General features: G+C 35.0%; 1 protein-coding gene across 1 annotated transcript in view; it reads left to right on the forward strand.

Annotated features, from left to right (window-relative positions):
* The first annotated feature begins 1,276 nt into the window (after window positions 1-1,276).
* The window catches only part of LOC145288154 (carbohydrate sulfotransferase 11-like), a 41,935-nt gene continuing 23,446 nt past the window's right edge, over window positions 1,277-19,765 (forward strand). Inside the window, exon 1 of the mRNA XM_080136213.1 lies at window positions 1,277-1,363. Within this exon, the coding sequence (XP_079992339.1) occupies window positions 1,277-1,363 (87 nt within the window). The remainder of the gene's footprint in view (window positions 1,364-19,765) is intronic.

The raw sequence follows: 19,765 nt of genomic DNA on the forward strand, positions 1-19,765 counted from the left end.
TGACAAATTCCCCGTGTATGTTGACGCTTGTTATAGTAGTCGAGGTGATATTAAACGGACTTGTTTGTGAACGCCAGGACAAAAGAGAAAAAAAATTTCAACCCAAGCAAACTTTTCGACAAAGCCGGTTTTGTTAAGCAGCCTTGGATTGATTCTTCTTCGGCGAATCAGAGACATCGTTCCAATGGGTCTCCTTGAAGGGGCTAGGGAATTTGAATGCTTTGCAATATTAATTATACAATTTCGGACTGAACTTGTTTTATTTAATAATCAATTGGAGTAAATTGCTCTCATCTACGTTCCACGTACCCGAGGCATTTAGAATCAGTTATTTTTTCGTTTCCTTCAACGGATATTGAACCCACAACCTCCAAGTCGAATTCATTCTGATTCGCTGAGATTTCTTTATTGTTTATATGCATATTATATATTAGTTATTATTGTAATTAATTAACTATTTTTTGTCTTTTTTACGTTATTATATATTACGAATTCTCATACCGGCTATCAGCAATGATTGCTCCCTGACAATAACTGGTGGTGTCTTCTGAAGTCCAAGCGACAGTAAGTTCTCTCTAGTTTCAAGTAATCTCTACCTCTTTTGATAACAATGGAAAAAGATTTTACCTTATTGCAACAGTCGTTTACAATTGATTTCTGGCTGGCGACAATTATTAGGGTCTTTTTCTGCGAAGATTTGGCTTGCGATAAGGTTATAACACTATCAGCTGGTCACTGGCGTGTGACTGGCTTCACGTGTTACACTAAATGTCTTAAAACGGTCCCATGAAGATGTGAAGATGGGCCAGGGTATGTGTATCAAGAAGAAAAGCATACCTGAGATGTTGGATGTGGGTGTGTGGCTTCTTCATTCTCTCAAGATAACATCTTCACCTGGTGGCATTCTGGTTGGAAGCTTCTTTCTTCGTCCTCCGGACTGCTTCGTTATTTAATGGAGACATTTTAATGGCAGACACAAGAAAACACACAGCACGACACAATCGTAATATATGAAAAACATAATTAACTATTTTATCTTACATTATGTATACAATATATATAACAAAAACAATTTACACTTAATAATCTTCAAAATTAAACTAACTAACCTAACTAATGATGAGAGGAGGGGGGTCTCCCTCTCGTTTACGGAGATACAGAAATATGCGTGCTTACCCCATGCTGTCCAGACAAAAAAGAGGCCGATCAAGGAAAGGGAATTCTGGAGTTGCATTTCTGTGTATCTCTGCGCTTATGGCCAAATCACCACTCGACTATGTTGAAAAGTGTGTTAACAACTGTGGCGCTGAGATATAGTGCCACAAGGTCACAGTACTACAGGTATCCTTTCAGTATTGGTCTGGTGAGTGTTCTTACTCATAGGATGTACGATTATTTTGCATAGGATTAGCCCAGACTGCTGCCATCATATTTTTGTGGAGGGGGACATGTTATAAGTTGTTTTGCTTTTTTGTTTGTTTTTTTTGCAGGTTTAGTTTCCTTGGATTAGTGTGGTGATTTTCATTCTGTTTATTTATTCATTTTGCGTTTGTCGATTGTAACTTTCATTGTAAGCATTCGTAGTTTATGTAGATGGTTTCCGCATTCAGCTGTTTTCATCGTTGCCATCCATTATATTGTCTTACTCTTTTCTTTTATTCCAATTTTTCCGTGTCTTTTTGTGCTTTGTTTGTTTTTTGTTCTTTGTTGTTTCTTTTTTTTTTTTTAGAACCGTCCCTAGTGCTCTTATGATTACTGGCATTATATTGACATTTTTCATGTTCCATATCTCTTTCGGTTCTCTGGCAAATTCCGAGTATTTGCTCTGTTTTCTATCTACTTGTCCTTCACCACGTTGACTGCCGAGGCGGCAAAAGCTACGATTCTTGCAACTTTTTTGCTCTTGTTGAATATTATTACGTCCGATCCTTTTGCTTGGATGAGATTTTTCTGTTTGTACCTTCACTTAATTTTGTGATTTTCGTTTTTTCGGTAATGCTTCCGGTTTGTGACTTGAATGCTCCTTTCTCATTATCTAGAGCACTGTGATGTACGAAGAGGCGCTACTCCTTTTCCCGTATTGTCCCATTTACCCTTTATCCCTACCTTAAAATACTGAATGTTCAACAAGGAGACATCAAGTACCATTTTTTTTTAGTCTTTATGGAACGAGTTTACTCCGAGGCGATCAGAAAATCAAGATAAATAAAAATTATAACTTAGTAGTGTTGAAACTATTAATTGGAATCGGTGTCAGGAGTCGGATAAATCGGTACATTTTGTGGGAGTGGAATCGGTATCGGATTCAGAAACATTTGTCTCTAATTTCCAATACAAAAAAGAACACATATTCCTTTAATTGTTTGCTTTTGTTTAAAATAAAATTGCTGGTACTAATGATAAAATAATAAACCAATATTAATTTTAAGCTGACAGTAAAACTAAAATCTATAGATCACCACACAAGTGTACTTTTAAAACGTATTACGTACTACATGTGTTTTTTTTAGGCCAGAGGTTACGTTTGGAATGTGGCTGTGATTGTTTTGATAATTTCCAGAGTGAGACGAAAATGGAAGTACAAACAGTGTATTGTTTATTTTTTTTAATGGATGCCGACTGGAGGAATGTATAAAAAAAAACCCAAAAAAAACAATTGCATAATTGCGAAAGGATCGGGGGGGGGAACGAAAAAACGAGACTTGAGATGATAATCGATCTGGTCTTTTACTTCTTCCAGCAGCGGCTAGGGAACTGACTGTGTATGTCAAAATGATAATGTTAAAAACATGTCGCCATTCTACTGCAACAAATTGTTAGCAAAAGAAAAAACTTTCCTGTTTTAGTTCTGTCTAGTTTAGTTTCTTTCCTGTTTTTGTTGCGCAGCAACGACTGAGGCCAGTAAATAATGAGGCATAATGCAAGATTTTCAATGATTCGACTGAGGATAGAAACCAGGTTTTCTCGCAAACTATAATGCCAAATGGGATAAAAGCAAGCGAATCAGGTGAAGTATTCCGACAGCCCCTATGCTAAAATCGAATACCAAGTCTTTATTTAATCTTGTAAATGAGACTTTACCAGATAGAAAAATACAATGCAAGTGATTGCCAGTACAAACGTTAGTTTCTGAATTTTTGAGTTAAGGATTAATAATTTGTATTATTTGTATTATTTGTATTATTTGAACTACTGTTTTCATCTTGAATATTATTCTCACAACATTTCGGTCAATGTAACCTCAGACCTTCTTCAGGTGTATCTTGTCGCACTCAGAAATCTTTCTGTCGAACTCAGGAATCTGTACGGAATTTCAAACGGAACACTTTATTTAATCTACGTGGTAGCGTTCTCTCGATCCACCAGCCATGACTGGGTAGACGTTTAAAGTAATTCATAATTGTATTTTGAATATTGTTCGCACTAAGGATTGAACCTTCAACCTCCAGAAGAGTATCACCTAGAACTGAATTTCCTGTTACGTCATAGGCAATTACGGACAGTTTTAGTATGAATTTTGGGGACCTTTAATCTATTGTTGTTTTCAGATGTGTAATATTACTGTAATAGAGTATGGCGGCTGTATGCAAACGCCGAGCCATGTGCGAAGTGATATCATGGTAGGGAAAAAGCAAAAGACTATAAAAAGGACGTGTGCACAGACTGACGAGGATGTCTGAGAGGACAGGGGTCATAAAGAAGGAATACGATCACGTTTTATTCGGGAAAGTACTCGGAAATAAATGTTACAAAAATATGAGTTGAGTTATTACGCGTCTTATGTTCCTTTGCGACAGAGTCTACAACGTGTTGGGTCTGCGTGTGTAACGTTACATTATTACTTATCACTATAGATCACTACTGATTACGACATAAAATCTAGTGTTCGATTCACAGTTAAACTCGAACTTTTGCTAAAAACAACGATTGGGTTTGAATGATGCACCTCTCGCCTTCTAATCGTACTGTAGACGATAAACGGTCATCTATTTCCGATGTTACTATAGAAACTTAGGTAAACCTCGATATTCCAGGAGAGTACAGCGGTCGAAACGTAGTGAAAATCATAACAACTAAGATGAGAAAATGAGTCCGAAACATAAAAGTGAAATAATGTTGAGTTTTTATTTTCTACTTTACAGGTGGAACACACACACCATGGGACTGCTTCCTTGCCGACTACAACATAGTCATCTTCAAGTTTAATGCCAACAAGTGCTTGTCTAGCCATTTTATGAAGTAATAAAATTCTACCCTATTCCAACCATGGTTGCTAATCTTTTATTAGTATTCTTCTACATCCAGTTAACAATCTCATTAACACTTATCCTTGAGTGGTCTTCATGCCTTGATAAATGGCGACTCATTTTTAATTTAAAAAAGAAGAAAACATAGGTTGGCAGGCCCAACAATAAAACACGTGAAATGTGTAAGTTTTCTTGGGTGAACTCTCGCGATATTTGGTGATCAGAGATTGGCTGTATCAACGTTGTAATCGTCTACTTCCTGTCACTAATAGATTAATTGCTTTTCAACACGCAACGAACAGACTCCGTGAAAGATAAAAACTCCTAAAGATAACCGTATCAATATCCAGATAGAATTTCGTTTGCTGAATTACTTCAAGCGAACAGGATGAAAATGTGTGGAAGATAATAAAACTGACCAGAGCAGAACATTAACACTTGAAAGATCTATATCAGGATTGTCTACAGCTAGATATCAATGTTCTGAGATACTTTTTATAACAATAAGTCATCATTTACAGAGGCCCAAAACCACTCGAGAATAAAGCTTAATAAGATTCTCAGTTGGATTATGAACAATGAGAGGATTGAAAACGATGAACGAGATCGACAAAGTATGATTACTTAAGAGAGTGAAGCGACAAGTATTTGTTTATATTGAACTTAAAGATAACATGTTGTAGTCTGCAGGGAAGTAGTCCTGTTGTAATGTGTCCCACAATTTGTAAAATTACCGGATATATATATATATATTTTTTTTTGTTGGAAATAAAAGTTCTTTACAATGGGAGTAGTTAGACGAGTTCTTGCTGTGGATATTTTACATGGGAAACCACAGATCGGAACTCAGTTGAGCGCCCAACTTGAGAATAAGTGGAGTAGAAAAATACTAGCAATATCTGAGAAAACGAGGTTCTGGGTAAGAGAAGATATGATCCGCCACTAGATTGTGAAGTAGATTTTGTACCCAGTCAATATAAAAAAAGATTGTTCTGTGTGGCGGCACCCCAGACGTGGCAGCAGTTATCCATCAATGTTAGAAAAAAAAGACCTGTTCGTAAAGATCCATGTCGTATGGATGATGAACAAGCAACATTTAAATTGTTATCAAGGATAGAAATAAAGGCAAGACATAAAGATATGCTGTGTTGCAAATCATTTATATTTATGGGCTTACCTTGTATTATCTATAATATAAATCTCACCTGTTTGTTTAAATGTATGTATGTATGTATGTATGTATGTATGTATGTATGTATGTATGTATGTATCACGAGGTCGGTATCGTTTTAAGCTCGACCCTTCGGAGGACAAATATCGAAAAATTGGCCAAAAACATTCATTCCTTCGCCCTCAACTGGACACTTTTCTACAGGGAAGGTCGCGTTTTTCGCCGATATTTTCGAAAGTCATCCCTTATTTTCGATTGACTAGCCTTAATTTAAACCGTCGCCACATCCGGTTTGGCGATGGGCGCAACAACAAAGACGTCATGTTTTTTTTCACGTTCTTTTCTTCCTCGGCGGTATGAGTTCGAGCCTGCCTATTACCACTTTTTTATTATTATTATTATTATTATTATTCGCTCAACACACGCATCCAAATACCCGGGCAACGCCGGGTACCCAGGCTAGTAATTTGCTCTAATACCTGCAACCTCCAACTAAAGTGACGCCGTTGCAAAACTGCTCAAGAAGTTTTTATTTAACTCATAATAATAGATCCACGAGACTTCTTTAATAATGGGGGGGGGCTACTGGGCACAATTGCAGATAATGAAATCAGCTATGCTGAGTTCAAATCCTGTTCGATCACTTATGTTCATTTAATCAATAATACTATAAGGTAAGGTATAAACTCACAATCCACCTCCAGCTACAACTAAAATAGTATTAAATAACGAGGCCCGTTGTTCAAATGGAAAAGTTGGAATGACACCTTAACGATCAGAGGTGACCCCAGAGCGGAAATCGATGAAACTATGTAACTCCTGGGCGGAGATTTTTTTTGCGTGTGTGTGTGAAGCGATACTTCAAGTAGAGAATATGGTTCAAGGGCATTCTTACCAATGGGGACGGGGATAGGGAAGGCATATTGTAAACAGGTGTAGCAAGACGATCTATTTATCTATTTATCTCTCTGTCTTTTTTTCTCCTGAATGTATACGAAAGTAATATGTCTCTCCAGTGTTTTCCCTCATCATTCTTCTGTTTGTAATAAACTGAAATGAAAATTAAACACCGGCGTCCGAGTGATTGTATCCACAGACAAGCAAGAATATAAACGATGAAAACAGGTGCAAAATGGTTTATACGCGAATCGTTAACTGAAAATTGAACGCTACCTTTTACATCATTCGACGGTACCTTTTAATCTGTATGTTACGTAACAAAAAGCAGCTGCTGGAATAAACCCCTTAAGAGTCAAAGGTGACTCTAGGACGGAAGTCAACGAAATCATGTGACTTTCAAACAGATTTTTGTCTCTTAATGGGCGATATTTGCCGCAAATAAGAGGCATCCAAGCGAGGCCGCCGAGAGGAAGAAGGCCTGTTAACTGAAAAATGCCTCCAGGCAATGTAGGTAAGATTTGTCAAACTGTTACTGTTGATACTATATGAGGGCATTTAAAAAATGCATTCAAACATGTTAAAAAAGAAAAGAAATGAACTCAATTCGATTAATACTCAAACTGAACTTTATTCAATATAAGATATAAATATTATCTATGTAAAATTACGTAATTTGAAAGCAATATACAATCTAATATTGACAAAACTGAATTTAGGGAACAAACAATTAAAGAAACATTAAACACAAACAATTATTGGCCGTCAGGACAAGATCACAGTGTAGTATCTGTTCTGATGCTACACTTCACCTTTTCTGATCTCGGTCGGTGGAGGATAAAATCCTTTATGACTGGGGCAATTTTTATTTTTGTTCATATCCAGAGTGTCCCTTATTGGGGAGCTGGATTTTCCCCCACAAGATTATATGTTAAAATAATACAGAAATGATATTTAAAGTTTTGGTTTTCTTTTCTTCTATGTCCATTTTTCCCATGTTTTTCATCAAAATGTGTATCGTATTGTCATAAGTTACATGGTTAGGAATCCTATACTCCACTATAGTCTTCATTTTCATATAAGTGCAGAATACATGAATACGAAAATGAAGTTCACATAACTAAAGAAATAATCTTACCATGATGTGAACATTGGTTAAAAACTAAGAAAATATAGTAAACATCTACGATATTAAATCAAAGTGGTGGTGAATTTGGGAGAGGACATTATTATCATTATTATTATTATTATTATTATTATTATTATTATTATTATTTCACTGACTAGGAGTTGTCTCATAGGCCATCATCAGTGATCGCTCAATGGCAGTAACCTGTGGTGTTCCCTGGAGACCGAATGGCAAGAAGTCTCCCCAGATTTCAAGTATTCTCCATCTCTTAACCACTCGTGCAGATGATTGCACGTTATCGCAACAGCCGTTTGCCATTAATTTCTCGTTGGAATCAGCTATTGGTGTTTCCTAAGGTTTCACAACTAGTTGATGTAACGCCAGTCGATGTCATTTCCTCATCTCCACCAGTTTTTGTTTATTATCATTGTCATTATTATTATTATTATTATTATTATTAAATAATAATAATAATAATAATAATAATAATAATAATAATAATAATAGTGGTGCTTGTGTAGTGTACGTACCGTGCTATATTTTAGATAGTATTTCCAAGTTAAATTAAATTTTTATTGTATCTTTTTTATCATTAAATTGTTAAGTGAAAGTGCGGAACAGTTAGAAAGCTTCTTCCCCTGTTAAGAATGGCTTTCTAAATAATACCGTTATTATTTCAGCAGGGTGCGTAAAACATTTACTAGTACTTCACGGGGAACATGGACCCTGCGTAAAAGGTGTTTTTATTTAATGATTGCTCTCTGTAAGCGCATGCGCAAAATTTTTATTTTTGTGTTTATTTAATCACGAAAACTTTTTTGAAGGTACTATTTCAGGCCAAAAAAGGAGGGAACATTATTTAAATATACATGAAAAGATAATTTAACAAAAAAATAAAAATCTTTAGTAGAGAAAATTATAAACAAATTAAAATGAAATAAAATAAAACCAAGCACGAAATAAAAGTATGAATCAAATTTAGCCCCACAAAACGAAAACATTCAAAAAAATAAATAAAGACGCGCACGATTTTAAAAAAAAGTCTGAGATATATACGAAGGAAGTGAAAGAAAACGCTCTCAGGGAGAAATCATTAAATAAAAACACCGTTTACGTTCCTCATTTATTTATAAGATAAAAGACAAGAAAATGTGTTAACTAAAATTTAATGTACTCTTTATTTTTAGTTCATATCAAAACTTTAATCAAAACTGATTAGTTAATGAATTTTTAAGACGAACTTGTGTTCGTATGTCACGATAGAGAACATAGAATTTCCTATTTCATTTCCTATTTCAATCATGTAAATTATTTACAGTTGAAATGTTACAAAACAAACAAAAACTTTAAGTTTTAAACATATTTCAAAGAAATAAATTACGCCCGGTGCTAAAATATTGAATTCATCGATCGTTTTGGTTAAATAAAATTTAAAACAAAACTGTCGTGAAAAATGCTTCTAACTTTAAAATATTTGAAAATACTCAATGAAAAGTTTTATTTATCATTAAAAGAACGGACTGAAAAATATTCTCATATAAAAATTGTTTATTTTACAGTTTAAAAAAATAAATAAAATAAAATATTCGATTTTCTTTAATAGACATTTAAGAAAATTTCAAAAATAGGTTCACTTACTGTTATAATTTGTTAGATTAAAATTATTCCAATGTGCATAATTATCCAAATGGAAAATTGTTCTTTCACTTTAGAAAAAAATCATGCAGGTTTGTAATTACCTTCATAAAATTACCACAAGGGGCAAAATATTTTTATAGCTATTAGCGTGGTCACGTGGTTGAACACAAGAAACTTTAGGCACCATATACCTACATGTTGATCTGGTAATGACGTCACGCTGTCATATTCATTGGCCTTTACTCTCGGTAGCCTCGATCCAGGGCGCTGTCCTCCAATGAGGAGCGAGTGCACACAATGTAACTACATGCATCCAGACGTGATATACATCTATCAATCTATCTGTCTTTCTCTCCATCTTTTTCTCAGTGATTCTGTCTCTTTCTCCCGCACATATAAAAGTAATCTCTTTCTTTAATATTTTAGTGACTGTTCTTCTCTTTGCAATAAATCTTTATTAAAAACTAAGCAACGACGTCCAAGTGATTCTATCCACAAACAAGCAAGAGTCTGTGTTCTCGACGACGACATTATTAAGTGAAAACATAACAATAAAAGCGTGTGTTCTACTTATGTTTATAATAATTAAGTATTCTGTTTCCGTATCAAATGGCTTTAAAAGAGAAGATTATATGCCGTAAAAACATCCAACCAGATCCTTCTATACCTTGTTTAAAAATCGACACTCAATTCTGTACACCTCATTTTGAGAATAGACGAAAGCTATCGACAGTTAAAAGAAAGCTGGCAGTTTTCAGAAGTGATGTGTAACTTTTCAAATAAATTAATTTTCTTTAAGTTTATCGTGCTTTATAATTAGACTACACTACCCGTGACCCGTTGAGTCAGTATGTTATATTAGCTATGGAATTCGTGTATGAGCGTGACACTTGTGACGTAAAGAAAATAGTTTTTTTTTTACATAACAGAAATATTTCTATGAAAGTATATTAAAATGAAAAATCACGGACGGATCACTCAAACATGAAAAATAAAATCCTCCCTATTCGTGTAAAGTTACCTATTTTTCGAATAATCGCTCAAAAATCGAAAATTAAACATGATTTTCCTACGAATCGAACGCCGACGAAAGTCATTTAGCAGCAAAAGCACACATGAACCTACCGATGAGAAATATAAAAATGAAAAACCCATATTGGAATCCTTCAACCAAGTTAAAAAACTTAAAATCTAAAAAAAAAAAAAAAAAAATTAATAAAACCGGAAGCAAAAAAGTAAAACCTAAATAAATGAAATAAAATAAAACTAATATTGAAACAGATTAGTAAATGTGTCAACAAATTCACCGTTCTCACACAACTATTTTGTATCTAGAAATGTAAACAAAAAATAAAAAAAGAAGGAAGGAAGGAAAAGTGATGGATAGAGAGTAGTAGTAGTAGTAGTAGTAGTAGTAGTATAGTTTTGGCTTTACTACAATTGTTCTTATGTTTGTCAACGGGTTAAAGTAGTTTAATCGTAAGAAAATAGCGACAGTGTAGTTGTAATAAAGAATAGTTGCAAAACACCCCACTCTTCCCAGACCCCCTTTAAACTCCACCCGTTCCTCACCGTGGTAGAGACAGGCGGTGTCAACGTGGTAATGTCAGAGTCATGGCGTCTGTAACTCCGATTTCAGGCAAGTCAACCCATGGCAGACAATTGTGTCACCAAGTGGTATTAGAGCTGCAATCTGGTTATCAAGGCTCTGGTGAACATCTATGAGGTGTCGACATCAGGGTCTGTTGTCTTCTGGTCGTCTCTGGCTCAGATTGTGGCAAAAAAAGTGTTAGATAATGAATCACAAATCAAAGTGGGAACGTTGTTTCTACGCTATTCATTTGTCTGTTTTATGTCAAACCTTTCTCGTACTAGCTACGTCTGAGTAGTTCGAGAAACCAAGCCAATCTCTGTAGTAGGCATTAAAATCCCCAAATACATGGATTTGGGCACTCGTATCTAAAAACGCTGCTTTGTTTATATTATCAGACATGGTCGAGTAGGGCACAGTCCAGTGTTGAAAAAGAACGGTAGAGAAAATATGATTAACATATACCATTAATCTAGAGCGTCAATTACACATGTGATTCTAGATTAAACTTAGTTTGATGTTACGAATATAGATTCCGAGCCTGCACATAGGATCTCGTATTTGCTTAGCTTGTAAAATGCCAGAAATGACGAGCATAATTTTGTAGATCGCTCATTGGTGAACGCATGTCATTAATTTGCATATGTACACAATTGGTAACTGTTAACTATATATTTATTTTTTTATAATTATTTTTAAAACAGTATTTTTTTTAATACCCATACGTAATGTAAAAGAATCTTTTCCTTCTAATTGCTTTTGGCTTAGAGCGTCTGATGAGATGGCAGAATAATTTATTGTTCTATCTATTGAAATAACTTGTAATGATTTAAGTAAAAATCCCCGAGGTTGAAATAATATTTATATATATATATATATATATATATATATATATATATATATATATATATATATATATACATGATGAAAATAATGGAAATAGTATTCCGACAAAATAGAGAAATAAAAAGGAACAAACCGTATTATGTATTCATCAACATTTCGTCTTTATTTCATCCAGAGGAAGTCTCGAAATAAAGACGAAATGTTGATGAACACATAATACGGTTTGTTCCTTTTTATTTCTCTCTCTCTCTCTTTCTCTCTCTCTCTCTCTCTCTCTCTCTTTATATATATATATATATATATATATATATAATTATTTCCACAGCAGTTCATAAGAGCCATGAGAGCCAAGAAACCATTAGCCTAAGAGTCGAGTTTCGCCCTCATTTGGACTCATCAGTTGGACGTATCCGAATTCAGATATCCCTTGTTCGAGAAGAAGTACGTTCATTCCACTATTGGATTTTCGCCGCGCTTTGCTTGATGTGTGTTAGTTAATAGACTTTCTTGCTTGCGTGGCGGTTTGCTCAGTTGGTAGAGTGCTCGCTTTCCATGCAAGAGGCTCGGGTTTCGAATCTCAAGTCCAATCAACTGATGACTCCAAATGAGGGCGAAACTAGAGTATTCGGCTTCCGGTTTGTTGGCTGTCATTGCTCCTCTGAGCTGTGGAAATAATGATATATTCTCTCACATTCTGAAGGTCATATATAAAGGTTCACATTTCTCCCCTTAGTGACTTAGTTCACAATACACAAAAAATCAACAAGAAATAACAATAAATACGGTTAAATAGCGTCTTAAAAGCTCGTTTTTACTTAGAAAATCGCCCATAATTTATTTGGACGTATACAATATTTATTTATTTTTATTGTTAAAACAGTAATTTAATGCATGTTTCCAGGTAACCAACTCTCTTCAGCGTAGATTGACTGTGTCTAGGAATCGAACTCCAAACCATACGTATCACGGTCCGGCGTGTTTCACCCTTACGCCATGATCACAAGCCGACGCGTTTAACTGTTACGCCATCATCTCCTAGATGTTTTAACTGTTTATTTTTTATTTTTATTTAACGATAAATATCGTTAAATAGCGGCTTCGCCTCGAAGCTCATTTTACTTAGAAAATTAGAAAATCGCCCATAATTTATTTAAAGAAATGTAGTTACATGGAAACATGCATGTCCGTAGATTACTTTTTTAAAAATAAAAAAGTGAATATTATATATGTCCAAATAAAATATGGGCGATTTTCTAAGAAAAGTGAGCTTCGAGGCGAAACCGTTATTTAACCGTATTTATCGTTAAAAAATCAACAATAAATCTAAGTTTATAGACGATAAAAATAAACAGTTGAATCATCTAGATAATGGCGTAACGGTTAAACGCGTCGGACTGTGATACACAGAGTTCGATTCCTAGACACAGTCGAGCTACGCTGAAGAGAGGTAGTTACCTCGAAACATGCATGTACATAGATTACTGTTTTAAAAATAATAAAAACATTAAATTAAAAAATAGTATATACGTCCTAATAAATCATGGTTGATTTTCTAAGAAAAATAAGCTTCGAGGCGAAGCCACTATCTGACTGTATTTAAACAAACAAACAAAAAAACAAGAAATCTAAGTTTAGAAACGATAAGAATAAACAATAAAATCATATAGGAGTTCATGGCGTAAGGGTTAAATGGGTCGGAGTGCGATTTCTAGACACAGTCAAGCTACGCTGAAAAGATGTATAAAAACATGCATATATATAGATTACTGTTTTAAAAATAAAGCATTAAATAATATATATATATGCATAATCTATCTATCTATATATCTATAAAAGTGAACGTGTCTGTGTATCTGTGTGTCTGTGTGTCTGTCTGTCTGTGTGTCTGTGTACATTTTCCTTCGCAATAACTCAGTAAATTTCCAGTCTACGGACTCGAAATTTGATATACAGGGTACTGAGATTTGAGAAAATCTTTGTAATCCATTTTCGGCCAGAAAATTGGCTGTTAAGGGGGTCAAAGTTCAACGATTTGACCTTTGAGAACTCTACTAAACTCCTCCAACAGTTTTGGGTCTTAACACTTGAAATGTTAGATATAGGTTCCTTGGACATGAATCTAAGTTTCTAAATTAATAACTTGATTTGAACCCCAAACAATAAATTTTAAGGGGGTTATGATAGAAGGCAAAGTTAAACAAATTTACCTCTTTTTGTCTGTTTGTTTTTTGTTTTTTTTTGTTTTTTTGTTTTTTTGCTAAGCATACACCTCCAAACACCCGGGCAACGCCGGACTGAAATACTAGTATATCTATAAAAGTGAACGTGTCTGTCTATCTGTGTATTTGTGTGTCTGTGTGTAGGTGTGTCTCTGTGTGTGTACGTTTCCCTACGCAATAACTTTGTCAATTTTAAGTCTACAGACTCGAAATATGATATATAGGGTACTGAAATTTGGGAAAATCTTTGTGATCGGTTTTCGGTCAGAATTTTTTTTTCTTTTTTTGTTTACATTTTCACCCCAAACAAGGTATATTGCCACTTTGTTGTAGGGGGCTACTATCAGGGACACAAGTATCAGGGGTACTGTGTAAGGGGTTGGGCAGCAAGATGTCGGTTCACGTTGCACTTAAACTTCTGCATGTTAGTACAGTTGAGGAAGCAGGGACCCGGCAGGGAATTCCAAAGTCTAGCTGTCTTGCGGAAGAAACTACTGGAGAGGAAAGCTCTCTTACATCTAGGGATCTCTACCCTGAAGGGGTGGGGTTTAGCTGCTTGTCGGGCTTGTCGGGGGTATTTACATCGAGAGGGCACAAGTGCTTGCAGTTCGTCAGAGCATTCACCGTTAAAGTACTTGTAGAGAAGGCAGAAGGGTGCAACATTTCATCGATGGGGCAGTGGCTGAAGTTTAGATGACAGTTCAGGGCCTATCAGATTGGCGACACTCTTTTGAACCTTGTCTAGGAGCGAGAGACTAGTGGTAGATGCACCAGCCCAAATATGACAACAATACTCCATACATGGGCGAATGGTGGCCTTATAGAGGTATAGGATACTTTTGGGCGTTAGTATCTTTCTAGCACGGTAGAGAGAATCTACCTTCTTCGCAGCGATCCTGGCGGTACTCTCTATGTAATTGTTCCAACTCATGTTTCCTGAGAGCGTTAGGCCGAGGAGTTTAAAGGATGTACTTTCAGATAAAGAGTCATTTGCCATTGCTATTAGCTGTGAAGGGGTCAAAGTTCAACAATTCTATTTTTGAGAACTCTGCGAAACTCCTCCGACAATTTTGTGTCTAAACACTTGAAATTTTAGATATAGTTCCTTGGACATGGATCTAACTTAATAACTTCATTTGAGCCCAAAACAATAAATTTAAAGGGGCCATAATAGGGGTCAAAGTTTTTAAAAAATTGACCTCTGCGGTCTCTACCAAATTACTCAGACAATTTCTGGTCTAAACATTTGAAATTTTACATAAATGGTATTCAGAGATATGGCAAGCTTTTTAATCGGTTTGGGTCGAAAATATTTAGTTACCAATATATAAATGTATGTATGTATGTTTGCATATCTGCCTAAAACTTTCGACAGAGCCGACTGATTTTATCAAGATCAGTATCGTTTTGAAGTTCGACCTTTCATACGATAAATATCGAAAAATTGGCTAAAAACATTAATATCTTCACCTTCAACTGGGCACTTTTCTACAGGGGAGAGTCGCTTCTTTCGCCGATATATTTGAAAGTCATACTCTCCTTTCGATTGTCTAGCCTTAATTTAAACCTACGTCCCTTCCAGTTTGGTGGTAGTCGTAACAGCAAAGGCATCAGTTTTCCCCCCGTTCTTTTTCTCCTTCGCGGTACGGGTTCGAGCTTGCCTTCCTACTACCACTTTTTTTTTTTGCTCAACATACACCTCCAAACACCCGGGCAACGCCGGGATGAAATGCTAGTATATCTATAAAAGTAAACGTGCCTGTTGTCTGTCTGTGTACATTTCCCTACACAATAACCCTGTCAACTTTCAGTCTACTAACTCGAAATTTGATATGTAGCATACTATTCTAATATTTCCCCCAATTCTGATACAATCACTGATTCCCTTTGAAATCCAAAGTGTAGGTTACCCGATGTAGGTCTTTAATTGACCGAAACAGTAAGCTTTGTTATTTTCGTAAGCATGTAATTATTATCTAATACTAGCAGGGGTTACCCGGCGTTGCCTGGGTGATCGTCCCCCTTCCCACTCCGAGGGGTAACAAAAAAAGTCACCCCTCTGGATTTACATACTTGGTGCCGGCCTCCCCCCCCCCTTCAGGGAGAGATAATCCCCAACCCCACCTTCAGGGAGGAGGGTGCCTGGAGGCTTCTCCCCCCCCCCAAGAAAAAATTATGCATGTAAGATTATGAATATTTGAAGCAGAACACAAGCAAAACATTTGATATGAGTTAAGACAATAAACAAATATTAAAATTAAACTATTTTTTTAATCAAAATGAATTTTTTTTAAATCAAAATGAATGTTTTTTAATCGAAATGAACAATATTTTTTTTTAAATCAAAATGAATATTTTTTTAATCAAAATGAATATTTTTAATGGGTGTGTATTACTGTACACATAGATTCGAAAAAGTTGTCAAAAACAAATATATAACAAATAAATGTTATCAAAGGCAAGATAAGTTACATTTCTACCAAACTGGATATATTTTTCGTATTTTTATTCAATGGAACCTGTTTATTCAGCTCGAAAACCATACAGTGTTTACCGATTTATTGGAAAATTCAAGATGGCGTCTGACTCCCTCTTTAACACGGTAAGTTTGGGAAAAGGTGTTATAAATAAAAAACTGGATAAAATACTGTTAAAAACTCACTCAATATATGTTACCGTGACATAGCTTATATATATATATATATATATATATATATATATATATATATATATATATATATATATTCGGCGGGTTTTTAATAGTATTTTAAAAAAAGTGTATTTATAATATTAAATTACTTTGTATAGTAGAAAATATTGATATTGTGTGTATATATATATATATATATATATATATATATATATATATATATATATATATATATATATATATATATTATTTACTATAATTATTATTAAATACCTACAGATACCAGTGTTTCATCCTTTCAGGAATCCTCAGTGCAGGGTGTCACGATTAACGCCAGTCCAGAGACTCGAACTCCGGCAACAGAAGTCATTAGCAAGGACCCGAACCACTAGGCTACCATAAACCGTGAGAGATACAGTTGAAATTAAACATTTATTCTCATTAAATGCTTTTAGCGTCAGTCAGAGTGATCTTATTATTATATGACGATCTGGGCGTATATATATATATATATATATATATATATATATATATATATATATATATATATATATATATATATATATATATATATATATATATATATATATATAAAATGTTGTTTTTACGGTGGTCTTTTCAAATGTCGGGATGGTGCGTTGGTCACGCGGAATTCACGTTAGGGTTTGTGCTCCTTGATAGACGGCTCGGGGTTACATTTTTAAAAATAAAATAAAATAAAATTCAATAAACTTGTCAAATAAAATTCAATAACGTTGCCTCTGGACCCTTCAAGTTTCCAACGACTTTTAATCTTCTTCAAAACGTTTCAAAAGCTTTTGAGAGCATTTAACTCTCCAACTCCTTGCGAATTAAAAGTCTTTAAACTGACGAAGACATTTATAACTCTTTGTCGTGGCTTGATCGTTTAGTTTTTATCTTTGTCTTCATCTTTTCTTCGTCTAGTGGTTAGGGCCTTAATATCTATGCCAGACGGTCGCTGGTTGCTAGAACTCATCGCTTTTCTACTTGAACACGCAATTCGTGCATAGCCCTAACTACATGTGGCAGTTCTGCTCTCATGATGGCTGATCGGTAACCCTACCACAAGGGCCCTCTGATGTTGGCCGTTGAGGAGGAGGTCCTCTTTCACAGGCAGATGTGTCCCTCTCCTCTTCTGCATCTTGAAACATCGGTCCAGGGAAGAATTCATTTCACAACCACAGGCAAACAACAAAAGAAATTACAAAGGCTGTCTTTTTAGTAACATTAATTATTCAATGTTGTTACAGGTATAGTCTCAGTAAGGGCATGAGCTAGGAGCCTTTATAAGCTTGGTAAATCAGACTGACTTCTGGGTGCAGGATTATAATAGTTTAAATCAAGTTTTTCAGCCAGGCCGTTGTACGAGATGTCCAACGGCCGGGTTGTCAACGGACTCTCCTCACCAACGAATTCTCCCGAACTGGCTACAAAACGCGCTTTTTTATTATCGCTATAACTTCTAGTTAATGCCCCCTTTTATTTGGGGCTTTATCTTTCTTTCTCTCTCTCCGTCTCTGACCTTGTCTGTCTGTCTCTGTCTCTGCCTCTGTCTGTCTGTCTGTCTGTCTGTCTGTCTGTCTGTCTCTCTCTCTCTCTCTCTCTCTCTCACTCTCTCTCTCTCTCTCTCTCTCTCTCTCTCTCTGTACCCGTACCCTTTACCATCACACGTGGAAGGAGTTTCCCAAAGATCATATGTATAAGGTAGGATAAATGAATCGGTCGTCATAGTTAACCCTCTTTCCAAAGTGATTTCACGGTCAATCCAATAATTAAAACAACTCGATAGTTTACCTACTTGACTTGATTTTCTGGTGGCCCCTCAAAAATAACTCAAGTTGCAAATTCCACAGATTCACAATCTTCTTCATTTTATGATCCCAACTGAGGTCCAGCTTGCGGGGGGGGGGTTCATTTTGATTATCTATTAAGAAAACAGATTTATTCTGTTTATCATCATCACTATCATCATGATCACTGTTACATCCAACAATGTGAAATCCCTGAACTCGCGCCAAAAGGACCACCCAAAAAATTGATAGCTTCTTGTCGCAACATGTAAGACAACCAGACGTTGTCCGGTCCGCAATCCTTTTCAGACATTGACTTCTTGAAAATAATTCAACTTCGTTTAATCTTCGTGAGATCATTTGTTGGGAATTTTTTTTTGTCCAGTTTCGGATGTAAAATCCTGAGATATCGAAGCTGCAGTTTTAAAGCGATCAGATTTTTTTTTTATTTAACTATCATTATTAAAGATTGGAAAAGTCACCAAATTTTTTTTTCCTTTTTCATAAAGTTAGAAGCCATTAAAAAAAATTATCGATCGTTCCTTAACTTTTGAACGCTACTATATATATATATATATATATATATATATATATATATATATATATAAATCTTTAACTATAATTTATTTATTTTTCCTGATTACCGAAAAAATATACATGTTAAATGTTACGTAAAAACCCACTTATGGTAAGAGGAGGTATTCTATTGATTTTAGTTTTAGTGGTAGTTTAAAATCAATAAAGATTTATATTATTATTACGGCCGGCTATGGAATATTTGTTTTAAACAAAATCAAGTACAAAAAAGTAATTAAAGGATTAGGCCCAAATTTAACCGATTCCGATTATATATATATGATGTGTGTGTGTGTGTTTGTGTGTGTGCGAGTTTTATTACCTCACAACGGTTGTTTCGCGTCTTTTCGCAGGTTTCAACTAAAATCATGGCCATTACTTCATTTTATGGCTGAGTAATATTGAATAATAACAAAATTCAACGGAAGTTGTTATTATTAATGAAAGCCAGGTCATAAAACTACTGATGGCCATGATCACTTTAAAATTGCGATGACAGCATGAAACGGCTGTTGTGAGATGGCAGTGTTGGGAGGAAGAATATTTCACTGCTAGATTTAGAATCGTCTGACGAACGAAGGTGTTAAAAAATACTGACTACATCAAGAACATCTAAAATCCATTTTTAATATACTTTTTTTATAAGATTTTATATCATTCGAAAGATTTAAAAATCTAAATTTGACGCGATTGTTTTTTCTTGGAAGAGAGGGGTAGACATTTTAAATACATCCATTCTGGTTCGTAAACCTAACTTGAAAATGCAAAAACTGAAGCTGAAATTATTGATTTACAGATGTCAAAAATAGCTGTAGCGAGTTACCCGAATGTCTACTGACCTGTAAACAGTAAAATACTCACTAATAAATTATATCGCAGTGCACACAATAATAGAGATTGGTTGATAAGAACAGGGGGCAGCCTTACAATGCTATGAGCGTTTTTCGCTTTTGGATTGCAGCATTTGGCCTTTTGAAAACACATATTTCT

The sequence above is a fragment of the Euprymna scolopes genome, chromosome 11 (genome assembly GCF_053919585.1).
Source record: "Euprymna scolopes isolate OS-2025 chromosome 11, ASM5391958v1, whole genome shotgun sequence".
NCBI classification, from domain to species: domain Eukaryota; kingdom Metazoa; phylum Mollusca; class Cephalopoda; order Sepiida; family Sepiolidae; genus Euprymna; species Euprymna scolopes.